The sequence below is a fragment of the Nerophis ophidion genome, linkage group LG19 (assembly GCF_033978795.1).
Source record: "Nerophis ophidion isolate RoL-2023_Sa linkage group LG19, RoL_Noph_v1.0, whole genome shotgun sequence".
Classification (NCBI taxonomy): domain Eukaryota; kingdom Metazoa; phylum Chordata; class Actinopteri; order Syngnathiformes; family Syngnathidae; genus Nerophis; species Nerophis ophidion.
The window spans coordinates 48117865-48142811 of record NC_084629.1 but is presented as its reverse complement, the minus strand read 5'-3'; the positions used below and the strand labels follow the sequence as shown (position 1 = coordinate 48142811).

The window sequence follows — 24947 nt, the reverse complement described above, 5'->3', positions numbered from 1 at the left end:
ACGAAATTTTTTTCAGTGTGCATTTTATTATTATTTGCAAACAATGCTCGTTATAAAAAAATAAATACAACAATAAACCCTGCATTTCATCCACTTATGATCGTATTTGAAAGGCGTGAAATATTTACAGACAAATAGAATAGAATAGAATAGAGCAGAATAGAATAAAATAGAAAGTACTTTATTGATCCCTGAGACAACATTTGCTATCGAAAATAATTGCTAAAAAACGATTGCATCTTCACTACAGCATAGCTTTGACTAAAACATCAAAACTAGACTGCATGTTCTTGTTGAACACAAACAAGGCCGGTGGTTAATGTTGCAACTTCAACACATTAGACAGTAAATAAGACAGTAAATTAGACAGTAAATGTTGCAACTTCAACACATTAAACAGTAAATGTTGCAACTTCAACACATTAGACAGTAAATGTTGCAACTTCAACACATTAAACAGTAAATAAGACAGTAAATTAGACAGTAAATGTTGCAACTTCAACACATTAAACAGTAAATGTTGCAACTTCAACACATTAAACAGTAAATAAGACAGTAAATTAGACAGTAAATGTTGCAACATCAACACATTAGGTTGCATTCGGACTTTTTAAAAGCACAACTGGTCGCACGTCCACGTCAAATTGTTCATGATGTGAGTTCGTGTGAGGTGGACGTGGACGCATCAAGTCACGTGGGTCAGCTTGCATTGTGCGCACAAGTCCACGCGCAGGCACGCACCTAATATCCTCACCAAGGACGTGTTACGTCTTTTCCCAAGCACTTTGTCTGCAGTGTGCATGCACCCCCCCCCCCGCCCCCCTCCCCTCCCCCCCCAAAACCAATTTCAAGTCCTGGTTGTAGGTGTCGCTGCAGACTGCGTCTTAAAGCGGCGCAGGGCGAGGAGGCTGCGTCTCAAGGCCACTTCCAAAAAGCTCGTCATGCGCTCCTGAGACATGTCCGCTTCCAAAGGACGGCCCAAACATGTCCTTCCCCGACGCCGCCAACCCCTTCCTCGTGGACGCGCTGATTGGCGCGTACCGGACGCAGCCTTTTGGCGCCAGCATGCACCATGACGCGGGGAGCTACGGACTGCTGCCGTCCTTCCCCAAAAGAGGCGACGTGGGTTCGCCCACGGACGTGCACTCCTACGTAGCTCAGCTCGACAACTGGGCCGAGCCGTGCCGAACCCAGGCGCCCGGTGCCGACTGCTCGTACGCGCCGAGCATCAAGGAGGAGGGCGGCTGCTGCATGTTCCCGGAGAAGACGGCACCCAAAAGCCTGCAGCCGGGAGTCCTCGCCTTCCCCTCCCTGGTGTCCGAACCGAACCGAGCCGCCGAGATTCCGGTTCCGGGCTATTTCCGACTGAGCCAGCCGTGCGTTAACGGGAGGCATGACGACCATTACCGGCTGATGCAGCCCAGCAGCCTGCGGGACGCACCCGCGGATCCCGCATGCGTGGTGGAGGAGGACGAGGAGGAGGAGGAGGAGGACCGGGATGAAGAGGAGGAGGAGGAGGAGGAGAAGTGCGTGGCCGTGGAAGCCGCGGACTGCAGCCCCGGCGTGATGCTGCCGCGGGATGGCAAAGGTGGGTTTGGCCTCGTAAAAAGCCGGGTAATAAAAAAAAAAGGCAAATAAAGTAGTCACGTTTCATGAGAGCCGCGTGCTAAAGGTGCGCGCTTTTTTTTGTTCTTATCACGTGTGCGCGTGCATGCGGTCGGCGCGTCCATGTCCGACATTTTGGCCCAATAAAAGTCAATTAAAAAAAGGTGCGTTTGGTTGTTCCGGGGGCAGCACGGTGGAGTAGGGGTTTGTGCCTGCGCCTCACAATACGGAGATCCCGAGTTCAATCCCCAGACTCGGGATCTTGTGTTTGACTTTCTCCTCTACTCTTACCAGATAGCATTATTTTAGTTTTACTCATATTCCAAGATGGCCCTGCAACGAGGTGGCGACTTGTCAAGGGTGTACGCCGCCTTCCGCCCAATTGTAGCTGAGATAGGCACCAGCGCCCCCGCAACCCCAAAGGGAATAAGTGGTAGAAAAGGGATGGATGGATGGTAATTCAAAGATAGTTTTTGTCAAACCGTCTTTTTAATTTGTTAATTTCTTCTGTCATTATTTGTAGTATCTTCTGTGTGTTCTCTCCTGAACAAAACGCAGTTGTCCATCCATGCATTTTCTACCGCTTGTCCGTTTTTGGGGTTGCGGGGGGTTGCTGGAGCCTATCCCAGCTGCACATGGGCGGAAGGCGGAGTACACCCGGGACAAGTCCCCGTACATACAGCTATAGGCTAAATAGCATGTTAGCATCGATTAGCTTGCAATCATGGATTGACCAAATATGCCTGATGAGCACTCCAGCAAACTAATACGATCAACAAAGCTCATCACGCACAGCATAAAATGTTTGGTGGACAAAATGAAACAAAGGAGGATCGGCATTTTTAAAAAAGGATATTAAGTGCGCCCTAATAGTCCGTAAAATACATTAGTTGTGAAAAAGAGGGTTACAAAAAATAATAATAAATAAAATAATTTAGGTGCGCCTTATAGTCCAAAAATACAGTAGTTGTGAAAAATAAGAAAAAACTAATAATAATTTAAAAAAATATATTTTTATGTGCGCCTTACAGTCCCAAAAATACAATACTTGTGACAAAGAGGGTGAAATTAAAAAAAAAAAAAAAGGATTTTAAGTGCACTTTATAATCCGGAAAATACAGTAGTTGTGAAAAATAGGGTGAACAAATAATAATAATATAAAAAAGAACTGTAAGTGCGCCTTATAGTCCGAAAAATACAGTAGTTGTGAAAAAAGAGAGTGAAAAAAAAAATATATATATATTTTAAGTGTGCCTTACAGTCCGGAAAAAAAAGTAATTGTGAAAAAGAGGGTACAAAAAAAAAAAAAAAAAAAAAAAGATTTTAAGTGCACCTTATAATCCGGAAAATAAAGTTGTGGAAATGAGGATAAAAATGATAAAAAAATTAAAAATATAAAAAAAGGATTGTAAGTGCACCTTATAGTCCGAAAAATACAGTAGCTGTGAAAAAGAAGGTAAAAAAAAAATAAAAAAAAATAAAGGATTTTAAATGCGCCTCATAGTCCGGAAAATTTCTTCTGTTATTATTTGTATTATTATTATTTTCTCCTGAACAAAACACAGTTGTATCATCCGCAAATAATACTAACTTTAAATCTTTTGCAACTTTACAAATGTCATTACATAGAGATTGAATCATTTGGGGGGCAGCACGGTGGAACAGGGGTTAGTGCATGTGCCTCACAATACGAAAGTCCTGAGGAGTCATGAGTTCAATTCCCGGGCTCGGGGTCTTGGCGTGTGGAGTTTGCATGTTCGCCCCCGTGACTACTCCGGCCTCCTCCCACCTCCAAAGACATGCACCTGTGGATAGGCCCCTCCCACTTCCAAAAACATGCTCCTGGAGGATAGGCCCCTCCCACCTCCAAAAACATGCACCTGGGGATAGGCCCCTCCCACCTCCAAAGACATGCACCTGTGGATAGGCCCCTCCCACTTCCAAAAACATGCACCTGGAGGATAGGCCCTCCCACCTCCAAAGACATGCACCTGGAGGATAGGCCCCTCCCACCTCCAAGAACATGCGCCTGAGGGATAGGCCCTTCCCACTTCCAAAAACATGCACCTGGAGGATAGGCCCCTCCCACCTCCAAAGACATGCACCTGAGGGATAGGCCCCTCCTACTTCCAAAGACATGCACCTGTGGATAGGCCCCTCCCACATCCAAAAACATGCACCTGGAGGATAGGCCCCTCCCACCTCCAAAGACATGCACCTGAGGGATAGGCCCCTCCCACCTCCAAAAACATGCACCTGAGGGATAGGCCACTCCCACTTCCAAAAACATGCACCTGGAGGATAGGCCCTCCCACCTCCAAAAACATGCACCTGAGGGATAGGCCACTCCCACTTCCAAAAACATGCACCTGGAGGATAGGCCCTCCCACCTCCAAAAACATGCACCTGTGGATAGGCCCCTCCCACTTCCAAAAACATGCACCTGGAGGATAGGCCCTCCCACCTCCAAAGACATGCACCTGGAGGATAGGCCCCTCCCACCTCCAAGAACATGCGCCTGAGGGATAGGCCCCTCCCACTTCCAAAAACATGCACCTGGAGGATAGGCCAATCCCACCTCCAAAGACATGCATCTGAGGGATAGGCCCCTCCCACTTCCAAAAACATGCACCTGGAGGATAGGCCAATCCCACCTCCAAAGACATGCACCTGAGGGATAGGCCCCTCCTACTTCCAAAAACTTGCACCTGGAGGATAGGCCTTCCCACCTCCAAAGACATGCACCTGAGTAATAGGCCCCTCCCACCTCCAAAAACCTGCACCTGAGGGATAGGCCCCTCCCACTTCCAAAGACACACACCTGGGGATAGGTTGATTGGCAACACTAAATGGTCCCTAGTGTGTGAATGTTGTCTGTCTATCTGTGTTGGCCCTGCGATGAGGTGGCAACTTGTCCAGGGTGTACCCCGCCTTCCGCCCGATTGTAGCTGAGATAGGCGCCAGCGCCCCCCGCGACCCCAAAGGGAATAAGCGGTAGAAAATGGATGGATGGACATATACATATACATATATATATATATATATATATATATATATATGTATGTATAAATATATATATATATACATATACATATATATATATATATATATATATATATATATATATATATATATGTATGTATAAATATATATATATATACATATACATATATATATATATATATATATATATATATATATATATATATATATATATATATATATATATATGTATATGTATATATATATATATTTATACATACATATATATATATATATATATATATATATATATATATATATATATATATATATATATATATATATGTATATTCCCTAAAGCACACAATACAGTTTTGGGACCTAAATTAAGCATTTTCCATCATTAATATGGTTAAATAACTGTAAAATATTATTACTAAAGTAGCATTAGCCAAATAGACAAATATAATGGTGACATATTTTTTATGCGGTCATTTGTAATGTAACATTATATTTGATTTCATCGAAAATTACAGTTAAATGTTGTGGAGTCCTAACAAATGTTTACAATATATGCTCTAAAATCCATACCATTTTTTTCTTCCTAAAAAAAAGTACACTGTAAAAATTGTCATTGCAAACTTTTGGCTAAAAACGTCATGACTTGCTCAGTAATATTTACAGTGATTTGCTGTGAAATATCTTGAGAGTATTTTGTAACTGCAACTTACAGTTAATGACTTGCTGCCACGTCACAATTGTAAGTGCATACATTAAGTGCATGCATTAAACAGCATACTGCCACCTACTGGCTGCACGAGAGTGTGCAACGTGGTCTATGGAGCCCCTCAAGAGACAAATTAGTTTGAATTGAGGGTCATTGATTGATTGATTGATACTTTTATTAGTAGATTGCACAGTACAGTACATATTATTAGTAGATTGCACAGTACAGTACATATTATTAGTAGATGTCACAGTACAGTACATATTATTAGTAGATAGCACAGTACAGTACATATTATTAGTAGATTGCACAGTACAGTACATATTATTAGTAGATTGCACAGTACAGTACATATTATTAGTAGATTGCACAGTACAGTACATATTATTAGTAGATTGCACAGTACAGTACATATTATTAGTAGATGTCACAGTACAGTACATATTATTAGTAGATTACACAGTACAGTACATATTATTAGTAGATTGCACAGTACACTACATATTCCGTACAATTGACCACTAAATGGTAACACCCCAATACGTTTTTCAACTTGTTTAAGTCGGGGTCCACCTTCATCAATTCATGTGTTGGGATATTATGTAAGACTGTGATTGAATGCAGTATTTTGCTGTGAAATTCCCTGATAACTAACACTTGCTGGGAAATATCTGAATTTTGGCAATCATTTGTTGGGATGTTAAAGTGGAACATTATCAGCAGACCTATGTAAGCGTCAATATATACCTTGATGGTGCAGAAAAAAGAACATCTATTTTTTTAACCGATTTCCGAACTCTAAATAGGTGAATTTTGGCAAATTTAACGCCTTTCTGTTTACCGCTCTTTTAGCGATGACGTCAGAACGTGACGTCACCGAGGTAACACACCCACCATTTTCATTTTCAACACATTACAAACACCGGGTCTCAGCTCTGTTATTTTCCGTTTGTTTGACTATTTTTTGGAACCTTGGACACATCATGCCTGGTGGGTGTGTTGTCGGAGGGTGTAACAACACTAACAGGGAGGGATTCAAGTTGCACCACTGGCAAGAAATCTGCCGCCAGACCCCCATTGAATGTACCAGAGTGTCTCCACATTTGAGCGGCGATGCTAATACAGACATGGCACAGAGATGTATGGATAACCTGCAGATGCATTTGCAACCATTAAGTCAACAAAATCACAAAAGGTGAGTTTTGTTGATGTTGTTGACTTATGTGCTAATCAGACATATTTGGTCACGGCATGACTGCCAGCTAATCGATGCTAACATGCTATGCTAATCGATGCTAACATGCTATTTACGCTAGCTGTATGTACATTTGAAACTAGATACCCACATTTAATGCGAAACAAACACTTACCAATCGACGGATTTAAGTTGCTCCAGTGTCACAAGATGCGAAAGTCCTGATCGTTTGGTCCGCACATTTTACCGGCGATGCTAACAAGGCAGCCATGCTATGGGCCACTTCATTAGGTACACCCACGCTATGGCCGGATAGCGTCAATAGCTATTCGCTCAATAGCTTCAATTTCTTCTTCAATTTCGTTTTCACTATCTGCCTCCATACTCCAACCATCTGTTTCAATACATGCGTAATCTGTTGAATCGCTTAAGCCGCTGAAATCCGAGTCTGAATCCGAGCTAATGTCGCTATATCTTGCTGTGGTAACCGCCATGTTGTTTGTATTGGCAGCACTGTGTGACGTCACAGGGAAATGGATAGTGGTTTCGAAGATAGCAAAAATAAGGCACTTTAAAGCTTTATTTAGGGGTATCCCGGGACCGGTAACATTTTGAAAAAAACTTCAAAAAATACAACAAGCCACTGGGAACTGATTTGTATTGTTTTTAACCCTTTTGAAATTGTGATAATGTTCCCCTTTAAAGGTACACTTTGATTGCTGTTTAATACTTAATTGGAGTGAAATCCTGATCATTTTTGACATTGTACATTAAACACACACACGCACACACACACACACACACACACATATATGTATATATATATATATACAGTGGGGCCGAAAAGTATTTAGTCAGCCAGCGATTGTGCAAGTTCTCCCACTTCAAATGATGACAGAGGTCTGTCATTTTCATCATAGGTACACTTCAACTGGGAGAGACAGAATGGGGAAGAAAAATCCAGGAATTCACATTGTAGGAATTTTAAAGAATTTATTTGTAAATGATGGTGGAAAATAAGTATTTGGTCAACCATTCAAAGCTCTCACTGATGGAAGGAGGTTTTGGCTCCAAATCTCAGGATACATGGCCCCATTCATTCTTTCCTTAACACGGATCAATCGTATTCTTCTTCCTCCAAACACGACCAGTTGAGTTGATACCAAAATGGATACATGGATGATACAGCAGAGGATTGGGAGAATGTCATGTGGTCAGATGAAACCAAAATAGAACTTTTTGGTATAAACTCAACTGGTGGTGTTTGGAGGAAGAAGAATACCGAGTTGCATCCCAAGAACACCACACCTACTGTGAAGCATGGGGGTGGAAACATCATGCTTTGGGGCTGTTTTTCTGCTAAGGGGACAGGACGATTGATCCGTGTTAAGGAAAGAATGAATGGGGCCATGTATCCTGAGATTTGGAGCCAAAACCTCCTTCCATCAGTGAGAGCTTTGATTGGTTGACCAAATACTTATTTTCCACCATCATTTACAAAGAATTTATTTAAAATTCCTAAAAAAAAAAAATTCCCATTCTGTCTGTCACAGTTGAAGTGTACCTATGATGAAAATGACAGACCTCTGTCATCATTTGAAGTGGGAGAACTTGCACAATCGCTGGCTGACTAAATACTTTTTTGTACCACCGTGTATATATATATATATATTTCTTCATGTATAATGCATTTATTTATTAATGTTCCAACATGTCCTTGGTTCCTACCCCGACTGCAGAGAACAAGACCGAGACCCCAGCCAGCAGCTGGTTGACGGCCAAGAGCGGCAGGAAGAAGCGCTGTCCTTACACCAAGCACCAGACCTTGGAGCTGGAGAAGGAGTTCCTGTTCAACATGTATTTGACGCGAGAGCGCCGGCTGGAAATCAGCAGGAGCGTCGACCTGAGCGACCGGCAGGTCAAAATCTGGTTCCAGAACCGAAGGATGAAGCTGAAGAAAATGAGTCGGGAATGTCGAGTGCGGGAACTGAACTGTAATCTGACTTTCTCCTGAACGGTGGACCTATTTGGGTTTGGTATGTTCACAATTGGCGTTACGGACTCGACCTTTGAGGTGGTGTGTACTTTATGTCGCTCGGTGTTGTTTGTCACATGGTTGGATGTTAACTTATACACTTTGTCCAGTACACTTGGACACTGGACCCCGGTCAAAACCTTGCTGGCCTTGTCGTTGTACTCGGTGTGTAAAAGTGCACAGCATTCCAATGTTTAGCACCAGGAGAAGCACTCTTGTATCGGGTGTCGTACCTAACAACATGGAGTGTGGATTTTACTGTTGTATTGTGTTTGTTTTGCTGTAAAAAGTGCATTTGTTGTCCAGTAAAATGTCCGCTGGCCTACGATTGGGCTGAAAAGGTTCCTGTTGTGTGGTTTATGTTGCATGTGTGTAACATACTTGCAATAAAAGGATCCAAATGCTGTTCTGCTGAGTTCATTGCAGTTGCAACTGTGAAAACTTACCAGTAAAATACTACAAATGACACCTTATAACATTACAGTGTAGTTATTTTATTATGTAAATCATTGTAAATTCATAGCAAATTAATTGCATAACTTTCACACTTGCATATTATACAATAACTTTTACACCACTTTACTGTGAAAGTATCTGACATCAAATGTAAGGCTACTGCAATCTTCACGTTTTTTTTATGAGTATTTTACAGTGGAAGAAAACTGCTAAAAGTGTGAATTATTGGTGCATTTAAAAAAAAAACACTAACAAAAAGTGTTTCAATTGAGCTTCCTGTGGTGAAATATTATATATCATATTAAATTAATTATTTTGTATGTTTGTATATTTATCATTCACATTATAATTTAAAATAAATAAATACAGTATTTACTGAAAAATGCCAAAAGTGCACCACATGTTTTTGTTTATTTGTAATGGTTTACATAAGAACAATAAATACTTAAAATAAGGGTGTTTTATTTACCTTTAAATGACGGGGTTAATGCTATTGCGATCTTCACAGTCATTTGTTGTCATGCTAAAGTGATTTTGAGTGTTTTACTGTGGAAGAAAACTGTTAAAATTGTGAATTACTGGTGCATTTAAGGCTTCACGGTGGCAGAGGGGTTAGTGCGTCTGCCTCACAATACGAAGTTTCTGCAGTCCTGGGTTCAAATCCAGGCTCGGAATCTTTCTGTGTGGAGTTTGCATGTTCTCCCCGTGAATGCGTGGGTTCCCTCCGGGTACTCCGGCTTCCTCCCACTTCCAAAGACATGCACTTGGGGATAAGTTGATTGGCAACACTAAATTGGCCCTAGTGTGTGAATGTGAGTGTGAATGTTGTCTGTCTATCTGTGTTGGCCCTGCGATGAGGTGGCGACTTGTCCAGGGTGTACCCTGCCTTCCGCCCGATTGTAGCTGAGATAGGCGCCAGCGCCCCCCGCGACCCCGAAAGGGAATAAGCGGTAGAAAATGGATGGATGGATGGATGGTGCATTTAAAAAAAAAAAAACACTGTAACAAAAAGTGTCTCAATTTAGCTTCCTGCAGTTAAATATTATATATCATGTTAAATCAATTAACAAATATTTTGTATATGTGTATATTTATCATTCACATTATGATTTAAAAAAAAAAATAAAAAATACTGTATTTACAGAAAAATGCCAAAAGTACACCACATTTTTTTGTTTATTTATAATGGTTTGAATAAGAACAATAAATACTAAAATAAGCGTGTTTTATTTACCTTTAAATGACGGGGTTAATGCTATTACGATCTTCACAGTCATTTGTTGTCATGCTAAAGTGATTTTGAGTGTTTTACTGTGGAAGAAAACTGTTAAAAGTGTGAATTACTGGTGCATTTAAAAAAAAAATACATTGTAACAAAAAGTGTCTCAATTGAGCTTCCTGAGGTCAAATATTAAATATCATATAGAATCAATTATCAATTATTTTGTATGTTTGTATATTTATCATTCACATTATGATTGTTTTAAATACATACTGTATTTAATGAAAAATGCCAAAAGTACATCACGTTTGTGTTTATTTATAATGGTTTAAATAAGAACAATAAATACTTAAATAAGCGTGTTGTATTTACCATTAAGATACGGGGTTAAGGCTATTGCAATCTTCAGTCATTTGTTGTCATGCTAAAGTGATATTGAGTGTTTTACTGTGGAAGAAAACTGTAAAAGTGTGAATTGCTGGTGCATTAAAAAAAAAGAAAACACTGTAACAAAAAGTGTCTCAATTGAGGTTAAATATTATATACATTATATTACATCAATAATGATTTATTTTGTATGTTTATCATTCACATAAGCACTGTATTTACTGAAAAATGCCAAAAGTACACAACGTTTTTTTTAAATTATTATTTGGTTTGAATAAGAACAATAAATACTCAAAATAAGCGTGTTTTATTTGACATTAAATTACGGGGTTATGCTTTTGTGTAAAAATATATTTTTATTTATTTTTTGATATAAATTCGCTTTTGCCCAACAAACATGTAAACAAAAAAGTTAGTTAAAAGCTACTTTTAAAGTGCAACGTGCAGATGGTCTTCCTCAAGCCTTTTCTTTTTATAGGTGGCATGTATAATAATCACGCACACCTCATAAAACATTTATGGAAGCTCATAAATATATATATTAGGAGCCGGCCAGTGTTGTTATTAACTCAAATTTCAGTGATTTTTTTTTCACAAGAAATCAAAGTACATCAGAAAATGCATGTTTGTGGTCAAATATTTTTTATTTATTTATTAATTTTTACAATGTTATTACTTTACCAAGTTTAAGTCTATTAAGTTGTTGTTGTTTTTTTTTAACAAGACAAGCTGCGATTGTGTTTTAAAATATTTCCAGTCCAACTAAGCAATAGGTTAGATTTGATTTAAAAAAAATGTTTCGGATAATGTCTGAAATGGAAAGTGGGGAACAGAAAAAAAAAGAGGGTAGGCTTGATTTACTGTCAGAATTTGGTAAAATATGATCACGTGATCCACGCGACCAATCCGTGTCGCTGCAGGCCAGCAAAAAAAAAAAAAAAAAAAAAAATACTATGATTGTTCACTGAGAGGAGCTTCCTTTAGCGGGGCAAGTTGTTTTATTTGGAGTACCGAAACCAAAAAATGTCTTCCAATTGTTACGTGGACGCGGTGCTGCAGGGCGCGGGACCGGAGGACGTGTACGGAGCTCGCTTCATGCCGCCCCCGCACACCATGGCCCCGATAAGGCCGCCAGGCGCCGGCAACCACGCTGACTTCTCCCCTTGCACTTTCACGCCTAAATCCGCCGTCTTCTCCTCGCCGTGGCAATCCGTTCACCCGCCGGGGATTTACCACCGTTACGCGCAGCCCTCGGACGGCCGATGCGTCGGCGTGCGCCCCTGGATGGACCCGCTGGCCGACCACGTTCCTTTCGACAGCTTCCCCCCCAGTCGACGTCCCCCAAAGCCCGCGGCTGCTCCCTCCCCGCCCAGAAGCAAGGCAGCAGGCCCGCCGGAGGAGAGCCGGCCGCCGTGTGGTGGCGCGTCCGAGGGTCCGGAAAAGGCGCGCGGTGGAAGTGAGCTTTCCAAGGAGGAGAAGCACGTTGACCCAAGTAAGTGCGTGCGTGATGCAAATAACCCGCCGGGCTGATTTACAGCTGCGTAAAACTCCACGTTTTACGCAGCCATTAAAGTGTCCCGGAGAACAGAACCCGCCCTTTTTTGACCTGGAATTCTTCAAATAGATGCTGATAAGGAAACATCTGGATGGAAATATTAAGTCGGGACTTTAATGTTTCAGCCATGTTGTGTGTGTGTGTGTGTGTGTGTTCTTGTATGTCAACCTTTCTTGAGACATCAACAACGTATGAAGAGCGGTGAACAAGTTAGGACCGAAAAACCATCGCATCTAATAGAGAGCCAAAATACTAGAGTCCGTGAACATTGCACCAAAGTAGGGACTATTTTTGGTTGATTTAACAATAATAATAATAATAAGAGATTGTATTTGTAAAAAGCAAACAACCTCAAAGTGCTACAGTGTATTTAAAAATTTAATAAAAGAACAAGCACGCATATATCTAAAAAAAAAAAAAAGTATTTTTTAAAAAAAAGAAGGGTTTTTAAGCCTTTTAAAAAAGCATCCACAGTCTGTGGTGCCCTCAGGTGGTCAGGGAGAATGTTCCACCGACTGGAAGCAGCTGAGTAGAAAGCCATTGTTCGTAGCGTTGTCCTCAAAGGTTGGAGGAGGTTAGTCTTTCCAGAGAGCCAAAATACTAGAGTCCGTGAACATTGCACCAAAGTCAGGATTTCTTCATTGATATAATAATAATAATAGATTTTATTCGTAAAAAGCACTCTACATTGAGCAAACAACCTCAAACTGCTATAAAAATAAATACAAATAAAAATAGAACTAGCATGTATATATGTAAAAAAAGTATTTTTATTTTTTTTAAAGAAGGGTTTTCAAGCCTTTTTTTTTTAAAGCCTCCACAGTCTGTGGTGCCTTCGGGTGGTCAGGGAGATTTTTCCACGGACTGGGAGCGGCAGAGCAGAACGTCTGGTCTCCCATTATTCGTAGCTTTGTCCTCGAAGGTTGGAGGAGGTTAGTCTGTCCGGAGAGCCAAAATACTAAAATCCATGAACATTGCACCAAAGTCAGGATTTGTTTATTGATTTAATAATATTAAAAATAATGATAATAATAATAATATATTTTATTTGTAAAAAACACTTTACATGGAGCAAACAACCACAAAGTGCTACAGTATATTAAACAATTAAATAAAAAGATAATGACAATAAATAAAAATAAAAACTAGAAATGACATGTATACATCTAAAAAAAAAATATATATATATATATATATATATATATATATTTTGTCTTTTTAAAGAAGGGTTTTTAAGCCTTTTTTTTTTTTTTTTTTTTTTTTTTAATTAAAGCATCCACAGTCTGTGGTGCCCTCAGGTGGTCAGGGAGATTTTTCCACGGACTGGGAGCGGCAGAGCAGAACGCCCGGTCTCCCATTGTTCGCAGCTTTGTCCTCAAAGGTTGGAGGAAGTTAGTCTGTCCGGAGAGCCAAAATACTAAAATCCATGAACATTGCACCAAAGTCAGGATTTGTTTATTGATTTAATAAAATTAAAAATAATGATAATAATAATAATAGATTTTATTTGTAAAAAGCACTTTACATGGAGCAAACAACCACAAAGTGCTACAGTATATTAAACAATTAAATAAAAAGATAATGACGATAAATGAAAATAAAAACTAGAAATGACATGTATATATAAAAAAATATATATATATATTTTTTGTCTTTTTAAAGAAGGGTTTTTAAGCCTTTTTTTTTTTTTAAAGCATCCACAGTCTGTGGTGCCCTCAGGTGGTCAGGGAGATTTTTCCACGGACTGGGAGTGGCGGAGCAGAACGCCTGGTCTCCCATTATTCGTAGCTTTGTCCTCGAAGGTTGGAGGAGGTTAGTCTGTCCGGAGAGCCAAAATACTAGAGTCCGTGAACATTGCACCAAAGTCAGGATTTGTTTATTGATTTATTGATAATAATAATAATAATAATAATATATTTTATTTATAAAAAGCACTTTACACTGAGCAAACAACCTCCAAGTGCTACAGTGTATTTAAAAAAAAAATAAAAAGATAATAAAAATAAATAAATATAAAAAACTTTACTAAGCACGCATAAATCTAAAAAAAAGGCTTTTTTTAAAAAAAAGAAGGGATTTTAAGCCGGGCAGCACGGTGTGACAGGGGTTAGTGCGTCTGCCTCACAAAACGAAGGTCCTGAGTAGTCCTGAATTCCATCCTGGGCTCGGGATCTTTCTGTGTGGAGTTTGCATGTTCTCCCCGTGACTGCGTGGGTTCCCTCCGGGTACTCCGGCTTCCTCCCGCCTCCAAAGACATGCACCTGGGGATAGGTTGATTGGCAACACTAAATGGTCCCTAGTGTGTGAATGTGAGTGTGAATGTTGTCTGTCTATCTGTGTTGGCCCTGCGATGAGGTGGCTACTTGTCCAGGGTGTACCCCGCCTTCCTCCCAAATGCAGCTGAGATAGGCACCAGCACCCCAAAAGGGACAAGCGGTAGAAGATGTATGGATGGATGGTTATTAAGCCTTTTTTAAAATCATTCACAGTCTGTGGTGCCCTCAGGTGGTCAGGGAGAGCGTTCCACAGACTGGGACTTTGTATTCAGTCCTGAGTGGAACAGCTGATTTTACGACTTCCGGCGCTGACATAAGATAACCTATTCCTTTTCAATAAAAGTACCACAACTGTGGAACTCTCTACCTGACACTCGGAAATATATACCTGAACTTGTCACTTTCAAAAAACAAACACAATTGTGGCTAGTTGAGCAACAATTGTGTTCCCATGTTTAGTTTGACGCATTTTTACTTACTGTTTTTTTATCTAGTCTGCACTTTGTTTATGTTATTATTATTACGGACAGACCGTCTTTTTAAGTATGGAAGATGAAAAAAGCTGAAAAATGTTTTGCCTTTGGCTCCAATGTGGTACATAAACATTTTGTATGTCCATTAATGTGCATTGTCCCAAGTACTCTAAGAAAGGAGTTGTAATATACATCTACTAACCTTCGTATTGGTGTGTTTAGTAGGACAGGCCAAAGTTCATTCCAAGAAAATATGGTAGCAAATGCATCGAGGACCGGTACCGGTTCCCGGATCGGTGGTTGGGGACCGATGTACTATAGTACTAAGACTATAGTGGCCCCTAACAGTTAGTTTCTACAGCCAGGTTGCCAAATCTGTGGTCTGTGACTCATTTGTCATCGGCCTTAAGCACGTTACATACATCCATCCATCCATTTTCTACCGCTAGTTCCTTTCGGAAATAGAGATCTCTATTGCACCCCTGGTGGTGAAATCTATCAAAATGAGGGTGGTCCCAAAAAGGACGGATTTTTCAAATTGACTGTGTGTCGGTTTTAAAAGTGCTCCCCCTCTGGTCAACATATGAAATAACAAGTGTGTGTAACAAAAAAAAGAATCGAAGTGCTCCCCCTCTGGTCAACATATAAAATAAGAAGTGTGTGTAAAAAATATATATGTATCGAAGTGCTCCCCCTCTGTCCACCATATGAAATAACAAGAGTGTGTGAAAAAAATGTTTTAAGTGCTCCCCCTCTGGCCAAAATATGAAATAACAAGAGTGTGTAGAAAAAAAATTGAAGTGCTCCCCCTCTTGTCAACGTATGAAATAACAAGTGTGTGAAAACATTGCTTTAAGTGCTCCCCTTTCTGGCCAACATATGAAATAACAAGTGTGTGTAAAAAAATAAAATTGCTACTCCTCTAGTCAACATATGAAATAAGTGTGTGTAAAAAAAAAATCGAAATGCTCCCCCTATGGCTAGCATATGAAATAACAAGTGTGTATAAAAATAAAAATTCGAAGTGCTCCCCCTCAGTCCAACATATAAAATTACAAATACGTGTAAAAAAAAATGGAAGTGCTCCCCCTCTAGCCAACATATGAGATAACAAGTGTGTGTAAAAAATTTGAAGTGCTCCCCTTCTGGCCATCATATGAAATAACAAGTGTGTGTAAGAAATTGAAATGTGCCCCCTATGGCCAAAATTAATCAAACAAAATAAAATAAATATGTATATAGTGACATACTGTAATAACTTGAAGTAATTAATGACGATTGAAAATACAATTACAAACAATATATATATATATATATATATATATATATATATATATATATATATATATATATATTTAATTTTTTATCAAATAAAAGCTTACCTGTTTTATATTTGCATAGTATGTATATATTATTAATGTTGTAAATACAAATCTTTATATATCTAGAAAGGGTGGTCCTAAAGAGGTGGGCATTTTTCTCAGGTCTCAAGAAGTTCAGCAATACAAAAATGTGTGTGTGTGTGTGTGTGTGTGTGTGTGTGTGTGTGTGTGTGATACAAATCTTGTATATCTAGAAAGGGTGGTCCTAAAGAGGTCGGCATTTTTCTCAAGTCTCCAGAAGGAAGGTCAGAAATACAAAAACGTGTGTGTGTGTGTGTGCGTGTGTGTTTGTGTGTGTGTGTGTGTGTGTGTGTGATACAAATCTACAAATCTTTGTATATCTTGAAAGGGTGGTCCTAAAGAGGTCGGCATTTTTCTCAGGTCTCAAGAAGTTCAGAAATACAAAAACGTGTCTTCCGGTCTCAAGAAGGTCCGAAATACAAAAACGTGTGAGTGTGTGTGTGTTTGTGTGTGTGTGTGTGTGTGTGTGTGTGTGTGTGTGTGTGTGTGTGTGTGTGTGTGTGATACAAATCTACAAATCTTTGTATATCTTGAAAGGGTGGTCCTAAAGAGGTGGGCATTTTTCTCAGGTCTCAAGAAGGACAGAAATACAACAATGTGTGTGTGTGTGTGTGTGTGTGTGTGTGTGTGTGTGTGTGTGTGTGTGTGTGTGTGTGTGTGTGTGTGTGCAGGCAACCCGGCAGCCAACTGGATCCACGCGCGCTCCAGCCGGAAGAAGCGCTGCCCTTACAGCAAATATCAGACTCTGGAGCTGGAGAAGGAGTTCCTGTACAACATGTACCTGAGCAGGGAGCGCCGCTACGAGGTGGCCCGCATCCTCAGCCTCAGCGAGCGGCAAGTTAAGATCTGGTTCCAGAACCGCAGGATGAAAATGAAGAAGATGAACCGGGAGAGAGGCGGCAATTAAGGACTTTTTTTCCTTTTTATTATGTTTTGATACAACAATATTATGTATTTCATTTCGGATCGGGCGGACAAAGAAGTATTTGTACATAAACAATTTCCACTCACATTTCCGTGGCCGTTTCTTCTTTATGTATTGGTTTTTCAAATGAAAAGGTGCTGGTATTTAAGTATCATTTAATTGAATATTAGCACCCCCACATCATGAATAGATGGTAACTTTTTATTGGCGGGGTGTCATCATTGTGCGACTAATGACTTTAGAGCAGGAAGGAATAAAACCATGGCGATGGCCAGACGTCTGGACTAAATGACTTTATTGGCCCGGTAATTGCAGCGCTTTCAAAGATGCTTCACTCTCTCAGGCCTTCTTTTGGACAAACCAAATGTGGACACTCGGGTGTCTGGCAGGACAGGACATCACACCCCCGCGTCTCCTTCATCAACATAAATCCACTTTTGATAAATAGTAAATCACGTGACTAAGTGTATATTTACTCATGTTTTCCCAGTCTGGAAAAAGTCTCAAATACTGGTTAACTCTTTTCAATGACAAAGACTGAGCAGGGAGCTTTACGCGCGCCGCTAGAGGGCGCTCTAGGTCTTCCAGTCTGAGCTAATAGAGCCGTTTACTGTGTCAACACCTGGCAAAATACCAATCAAATATTTTGTGGTGATTATGATGCATTAATAATGCGATGGGTAATAATTATTTGTTATTGTAAAATGGTGCAAAAAGTGAAATATTCTAAAGCTGGAGACCTTAAAAAGCCACACGAACAGGTATATATATATTTATATATATATAAATAAATATATATATATATATGTGTGTGTGTGTGTGTGTGTGTGTGTGTGTGTGTGTGTGTTAGATACAAATCTTTGTATATCTAGAAAGGGTGGTCCTAAAGAGGTGGGCATTTTTCTGAGATATCCAGAAGGTCAGAAATACTAAACACGAGTGTGTGTGTGTGTGTGTGTGTGTGTGTGTGTGTGTGTGTGTGCGTGCGTGCGTGCGTGTGTGTGTGATACAAATCTTTGTATATCTAGAAAGGGTGTACAGTATATATTTATATATATATATTTAAATATATCTATATGTATATATATCAATATATCAATACATATATCAATATATATATATATCAATATATCAATATATATATATCTATATATATATATATATATATACATATATATATATATATATATATATATATATATATATATATATATATATATATATATATATATATATATATATATATATATATATATATATATCATAATAACCCAGCATGTTTTTAGTGTGTTTTATTTATATTCCTCTTTGGGTGAGTCTTTCTCTTTTCGTCTCACATTAGTGAGCAGAGAAGGAGTAAAAGCTGATCACCAGAGTGTGCAGGAGGGTCATCACTAGTCCTCGTCATAAAAGCGATGAGTGTCATGAGATTACATTTCTCAAAGCGGTTAATGACTGCATGAAACATAAAAATCCTGCAGCTGTCAAATAATAAATTACAAAGTTATATATCAGGTGTATTATTTTCCATAATGAGGGTGACCCTGAGAGCCTGGCAGGGAAAATTAAAAGAAATGGGTTCATTAGACTTTTTCTTTTTCTGCCATGAACCTACTGTTTGCCAATCAGGAAGAGTGTCCTGCATGTGGCTGTTTGCTGCACGGACCACCAACCAGTCATGATGCTGCTTTATTTGCTCTCCACCCCAATGACTCTTTACTCAAGCCTCATAAAACTTTAACAGGGACAAAGGCAAGCTCTTCCAGCATATTACTTACAGGCAAATTAATCATCTTGAACACTTTGCTAATATTGCCAGATTAATTGGCAGTTTGCTTGAATAGAATGCATTTTTTGACAGAACTTTGGAATACAATTGTGTCCGAAAAAGGCAACACTAAAGTGATTAAATAATAGCTTGCAAGCTTTGCTGAGATGCTATCATTTGTAGATAAAAAGGGAACATTAATCGTATTATATTATAATCATTCAAAATGTGTGTGTTTGTATTTTATTTTATTTATTCGCGTTTTTCATTTATTTCATTTTAAAAAATTGTATTCCTATTTTTTTGTTCATCTATATAAATATGTAAATATGCCTGCAAGGAATCAATAAATGAATAATAATAATAATAATGATAGTAATAATATTAAAACTTATAATAGTAATAATAATGCATTTTATTTGGTATAGTGCTTTTCAGAGTACTCAAAGACGCTTTAAAGAATAAAAAAAATATATATATAAAACAGTTTAAAGTAATAATATAAAATACAGGAAATATAAAATCAATACATTGTAAAAAAAAAACTTTATAAATTATACAAGTTAAATGTGTATTGTAAAGTGTGAGAAACAACGACTATATATGGATTAAAACTTTAAAGTTTAAAGTGTTTGGGGTTCATTATTTGACTAACTAGGTAACTATTGCCATTCAGCGTTAATCAATGAATTAATCAATCAATTAAAATAATTTTTAAACGTGACAAGTTAAAACGGTGGACGGCTATTTAATTTAAATAAGTACAATTCATGTTTTCAAAGAAGTGAGTTTATTTCATTAAATTAAAGCACTTATAAGACAACTTGGAATTAAAATATTTTTAAAAGCAGGCTGGCGTCATTCTATCTGTGACGTCATATATTGGCGCTTGTCAATTGTGTTGATGGAAGCAAAGTGACGGACGAGGCCGGCGCACTTTTGTGACGTCTGCAACACATTTAAAAGAAATCAAGGGCCTTTTAAGTATTATTGACAAACGGCTTTTAAAGTATTTTAAAGCACATATGAGTAATAAAAACACTGTTAGCGTCGACCAAGCAAGTTTGATTTAGATGATTAGCCAAATGAACATTTTTGTACTTTGGTTTATCTAATCTTTTGAAAAAATGATAACTTTCTTTTTTAATACGTGTTTCAAATTTAAAAACATAAAAAAATGAACACTCACAACTTTATGAACTTGCTTAATGTTTTTACATTTTTTTTATAATGTTCTTATTTTTTATTTTCTTATTATTGTTTGTTGTCTTAAAAGCACCGAGCCGGATTGTTCTTCAACTCTGTTGTTTCCATGCAATAAAAATAAAACTATTCGGATTCTGAATTGTTTTCCTTTGTTTCTTGTTTTTACGACTATAGGCCGAAAGCAAAAGGACCACGTGACTTCTTGCAGCCAATCAAACAAGAGAGAATGATCCTTACGGAGGTGTCGAAAATGTATTACAAAATCTATATATTATTCTAATGTACATAAAATTGATAAATTTTACTTTTTTTTATTTTTTAAACATTGACAAAATGCAAAATGTTACCAACCCATTTTTTTATAAGATGCATTTACTTATTTCAGCGACCGGGCAGTAACTGTAATATAGTTATAGTTATAGTTATATAGTATATATATATATAGTTAAATAGTATATATATATATATATATATATATATATATATATATATATATATATATATATATATATATATATATATATATATATATAGTTGTATATATATACAGTATATATATGTTATTTAAAAAATATATATATATAATACAATAAAAAGAATACGGTTGTGTCATTCAATTAATATATATATATATATATATATATATGTGTGTGTGTGTGTGTGTGTGTGTACTAAAATAAAAAATAATATGGTTGTCATTTAATTTACAGATTTGGAAAGACATAGATTGAGACTATAAATAAAGAGGAGCCTGTATTATTTTGTAATACCACTAATTCTCTAACACACACACACACACACACACACACACACACACACACACACACACACACACACACACACACACGCACACACACACGCACACACACTCAAGTTCTTTTTTGTGTGTGCAATTGCTGTCTATAGTTCCCATCAAACATTTTTAATTAATTTTGCAAAATGGCATCCATGGTTACGGCAGACTTGTGTTGTGTCTTTGGACACACACACACACACACGCACACGCACACACACACGCATCCGCACATGCACGCACACACGTGCATCCACGCACGTACAAGGCCCGCAGTGCGGCATTAGACAGGAAAAAAAGAAGCATCCTGCAGATCACGTCATAGGTATTGGAAAAAAAAAACACGCAACAGGACACAAGCACATTTTTAGACATTAAAAAATGAAATATTCACTACTTTTTATTATTATTAGTATTATTTTTATTTTTTATTGTGAAACCCCGTCGTGCAATTTGAAGGCGGCAAAAGAAGAGACTTATCGGGGTTTACGCACCGTCCTTGTCTTCACGACACATTTGACGGATGCATTCCATGGAAATGAAAGTTGGACTTCCATATTTACTTGCTCACACTCAAAAGGGACTGGAAGCCAAAAATGTGGAGAAAAGGGAGGGGGAGACACTTTTGTTTTCCTCTAAAAGACGCGGCGTGCCCCCTCTCGCCTTTATGCGCCAAAAAAAAAAAAAAAAAGTCGGAAGAGTTACTGCGGTGGAAATTCCTTTTTTTGTGAGAGGACAATTTACAACTTGGGCAGTAGACGCTTTTATGTGTTTCTGCGGCCTGCCATTGGACGCCGCTGGTCATGTGTGAGAGGCTGCAAGCGTCCTCGGTCTACATTTCCCAGGCGCAGCAACCCACGCACCCACCCACCCACCCCCACCCCCCTCTCTCCATCACCTCATTCTGCGTCCATACGCGCTCCGAAGCCTTCTTTAAAAAGTATCAGTCATGCGCACCATCCAGGTCTGTGACCGCACCGCGGAGCTGCGACACCAACACCCCGGCAGGCTCCCTCCTCTGGAGAAAATGGCCCCGGATCGACGACTAAACCTGGATTATCGTCCTGCTATGTGTGAGTATTTGCTTCTAATTTTCTTCCCTGTGCCAGAGCTTCCTGTTGCAATCAAAGCAACACTCGATGGCAAAGTTGTTTACAATGGCGTGCGTAATATTGGTTTTGCGCATACAATACTATACTGGTTCTACAATGGCGTGCCTAATATTGGTTTTGCGCATGAAAGACTGTAATAGTTCTGCATGATATGCCTTTTGTAATCGATTGCTCATGTCTGTCAGGACTATTCTTGGATGTTTGTGTTAAAATCCCGTGTAATTTCACATGTAATGTCTGGATAAAAGTGCATGTTTGATCCAAGCTGCTCACCCCATATATATATATATATATATATATATATATATATATATATATATATATATATATATATATATATATATATATATATTTATATATATATGTGTGTGTGTGTTGCAACAAAACACACACATTTTGCTCCGAATTCCAGTCTGTTCTTTATCTTTTTTGGGAGAAAGTGTTGGTTTTCTTAGCTGTTTTTTTGTTTTGTTTTCATCTGCGTGGAGGGATGGCGGCCAATTGAACAAAGACAGTATTTCACTGGTGTCTGACAGGCAGCTGCGAAAGTATTTACTGCTTTGCTGCAATGCGGCAAAATGGAGCCTCTTGCACGTTGACGCACACGCAGGCGAGCAGACGCAGCCTGGGAACACACACACTTTTTTTTTTTTACACACTTAGGCATTTATTTCTTTACACACTTAGCTGATATATGCATTTATAAGCTTACTTCTATGTGCATTTGAAAGGATACTACTAATTCACAAGTAAATGAGTGTAAAAACGATTTTTTTACTGATTGCTACGACGCATTTAAAAAATATATGTATGCATTTTAAGCATACTTTTATGTGCATTGATTAGGAATAAAAGTACACTTCTAATTTACATGTAAGTGACTGCAGAAACGAAATTTATACTGATTGCTACGACGCATTTTTAAAAATATATATGCATTTTAAGCTTACTTCTATGTCAGGGGTCGGCAACCCAAAATGTTGAAAGAGCCAAATTGGACCAAAAATACAAAAACAAATCTGTTTTTGTATACAGATAGTGTGTCATTAAATATACATTTAATTATGAGGACTTAAAGGAAACTGAATGAGCACAAATATAACTACAAGTGAGGCACAGTGATGCAATATGTACATACAGCTAGCCTAAATAGCATATTAGCATCGATTAGCTTGCAGTCATGCAGTGACCAAATATGTCTGATTAGCACTCCACACAAGTCAATAACATCAACAAAACTCACCTTTGTGCATTCATGCACAACGTTAAAAAGTTTGGTGGACAAAATGAGACAGAAAAAGAAGTGGCATAAAACACGTCTTAGAAAGTCGGAGAAAGTTATACATGTAAACAAACTTGGGTGAGTTCAAGGACCCCCACAATTAGTAGGACAAAACGGCGCTCGCCAAATACTGGGACCAGTGAAGCATGTTTAATATAAAAAGTGTGCTTTATAGCAATTAGGGAGGTTTGTGTCATGTTTGTCCTCCGACAGAAACCAAATCAAAAGAAAAAATAGGATTTTTTCCCCCTCATCGTTTCCATTTTTCATATATTTTTTGGAAAAAGCTCCAGCGAGCCACTAGGGCGGCGCTAAAGAGCCACGGGTTGCCGACCCCTGTTCTATGTGCATTGATTAGGAATGAAAGTATACTTCTAATTTACAAATCAATAAGTGCAGAAACGAAATATTTACTGATTGCTACGACGCATTTTTAAAAAATATATGCATTTTAAGCTTACTTCAGGGGTCGGCAACACAAAATGTTGAAAGAGCCAAGTTGGACCAAAAATACAAAAACAAATCTGTCTGGAGCCGCAAAAAATTAAAAGCCATATTACACACAGATAGTGTGTCATGAGATATAAATTGAATTATGAGGACTTAAAGGAAACTAAATGAGCTCAAATAAAGCTACAAATGAGGCATAACGATGCAATATGTACATACAGCTAGCCTAAATAGCATGTTAGCATCGATTAGCTTGCAGTCATGCAGTGACCAAATATGTCTGATTAGCACTCCACACAAGTCAATAACATCAACAAAACTCACCTTTGAGCATTCTTGCACAACGTTACAAGTTTGGTGGACAAAATGAGACAGAAAAAGAAGTGGCATAAAACACGTCTTAGAAAGTCGGAGAAAGTTATGCATGTAAACAAACTAAGGTGAGTTCAAGGACCGCCAAAATTAGTAGGACAAAACGTCGCTCGCCAAATTCTCGAATCAGTGAAGCATGTTTAATATAAAAAGTGTGCTTTGTAGCAATTAGGGAGGTTTGTGTCATGTTTGTCCTCCAACAGAAACCAGAAAAAAAAGAAAAAATATGTTTTTTTCCCCCTCATCATTTCCATTTTTCATATATTATTTTAAAAACTCCAGCGAGCCACTAGGGCGGCGCTAAAGAGCCGCGGGTTGCCGACTCCTGTTCTATGTGCATTGATTAGGAATGAAAGTATACTTCTAATTTACAAATCAATAAGTGCAGAAACAAAATATTTACTGATTGCTACGACTTATTTTAAACATTATACATGCATTTTAAGCTTACTTGTGTGTGCATGAATAAGGAATGAAAGTACACTTCTACGACGCATTTTTAAACATTATGTTCAGTTTCATGCTAAAAAAACATGTTTTGGAGTTAAGGCCTGCACTTGAAGCCTGAAAAAAAAAGCATTAGTTACTCCAAAACAGAACATATTGACAAACATATTCTGACTATTTAAAGCAATTCTTGAATGAAACTTTGAGAAGTTGTCTCCTCTAAAGTGATGATTATAAGGTCAAAGTCTATATTTTTATATTTAGCTCTGCTGGGAT

General features: G+C 38.3%; 3 protein-coding genes across 3 annotated transcripts in view; all 3 read left to right on the top strand.

Moving 5' to 3' along the window:
- The first annotated feature begins 856 nt into the window (after positions 1 to 856).
- Positions 857 to 8949, top strand: hoxd10a (homeobox D10a). The gene is made up of 2 exons (XM_061880192.1): positions 857 to 1588; positions 8249 to 8949. The coding sequence occupies exons 1-2, from the start codon at positions 985 to 987 to the stop codon at positions 8521 to 8523; spliced, it is 879 nt and encodes a 292-aa protein (XP_061736176.1). The 5' UTR covers positions 857 to 984; the 3' UTR covers positions 8524 to 8949.
- Positions 8950 to 11410: 2461 nt separating this feature from the next.
- Positions 11411 to 17328, top strand: hoxd9a (homeobox D9a). The gene is made up of 2 exons (XM_061880194.1): positions 11411 to 12101; positions 16988 to 17328. Exons 1-2 carry the CDS (start codon positions 11633 to 11635, stop codon positions 17221 to 17223), a joined length of 705 nt encoding a protein of 234 aa, XP_061736178.1. The 5' UTR covers positions 11411 to 11632; the 3' UTR covers positions 17224 to 17328.
- A 4620-nt stretch (positions 17329 to 21948) lies between these two features.
- The window catches only part of hoxd3a (homeobox D3a), a 30610-nt gene continuing 27611 nt past the window's right edge, over positions 21949 to 24947 (top strand). The window contains exon 1 of the mRNA XM_061880191.1: positions 21949 to 22081. The gene's annotated coding sequence lies outside the window, so the exon portion shown is untranslated. The remainder of the gene's footprint in view (positions 22082 to 24947) is intronic.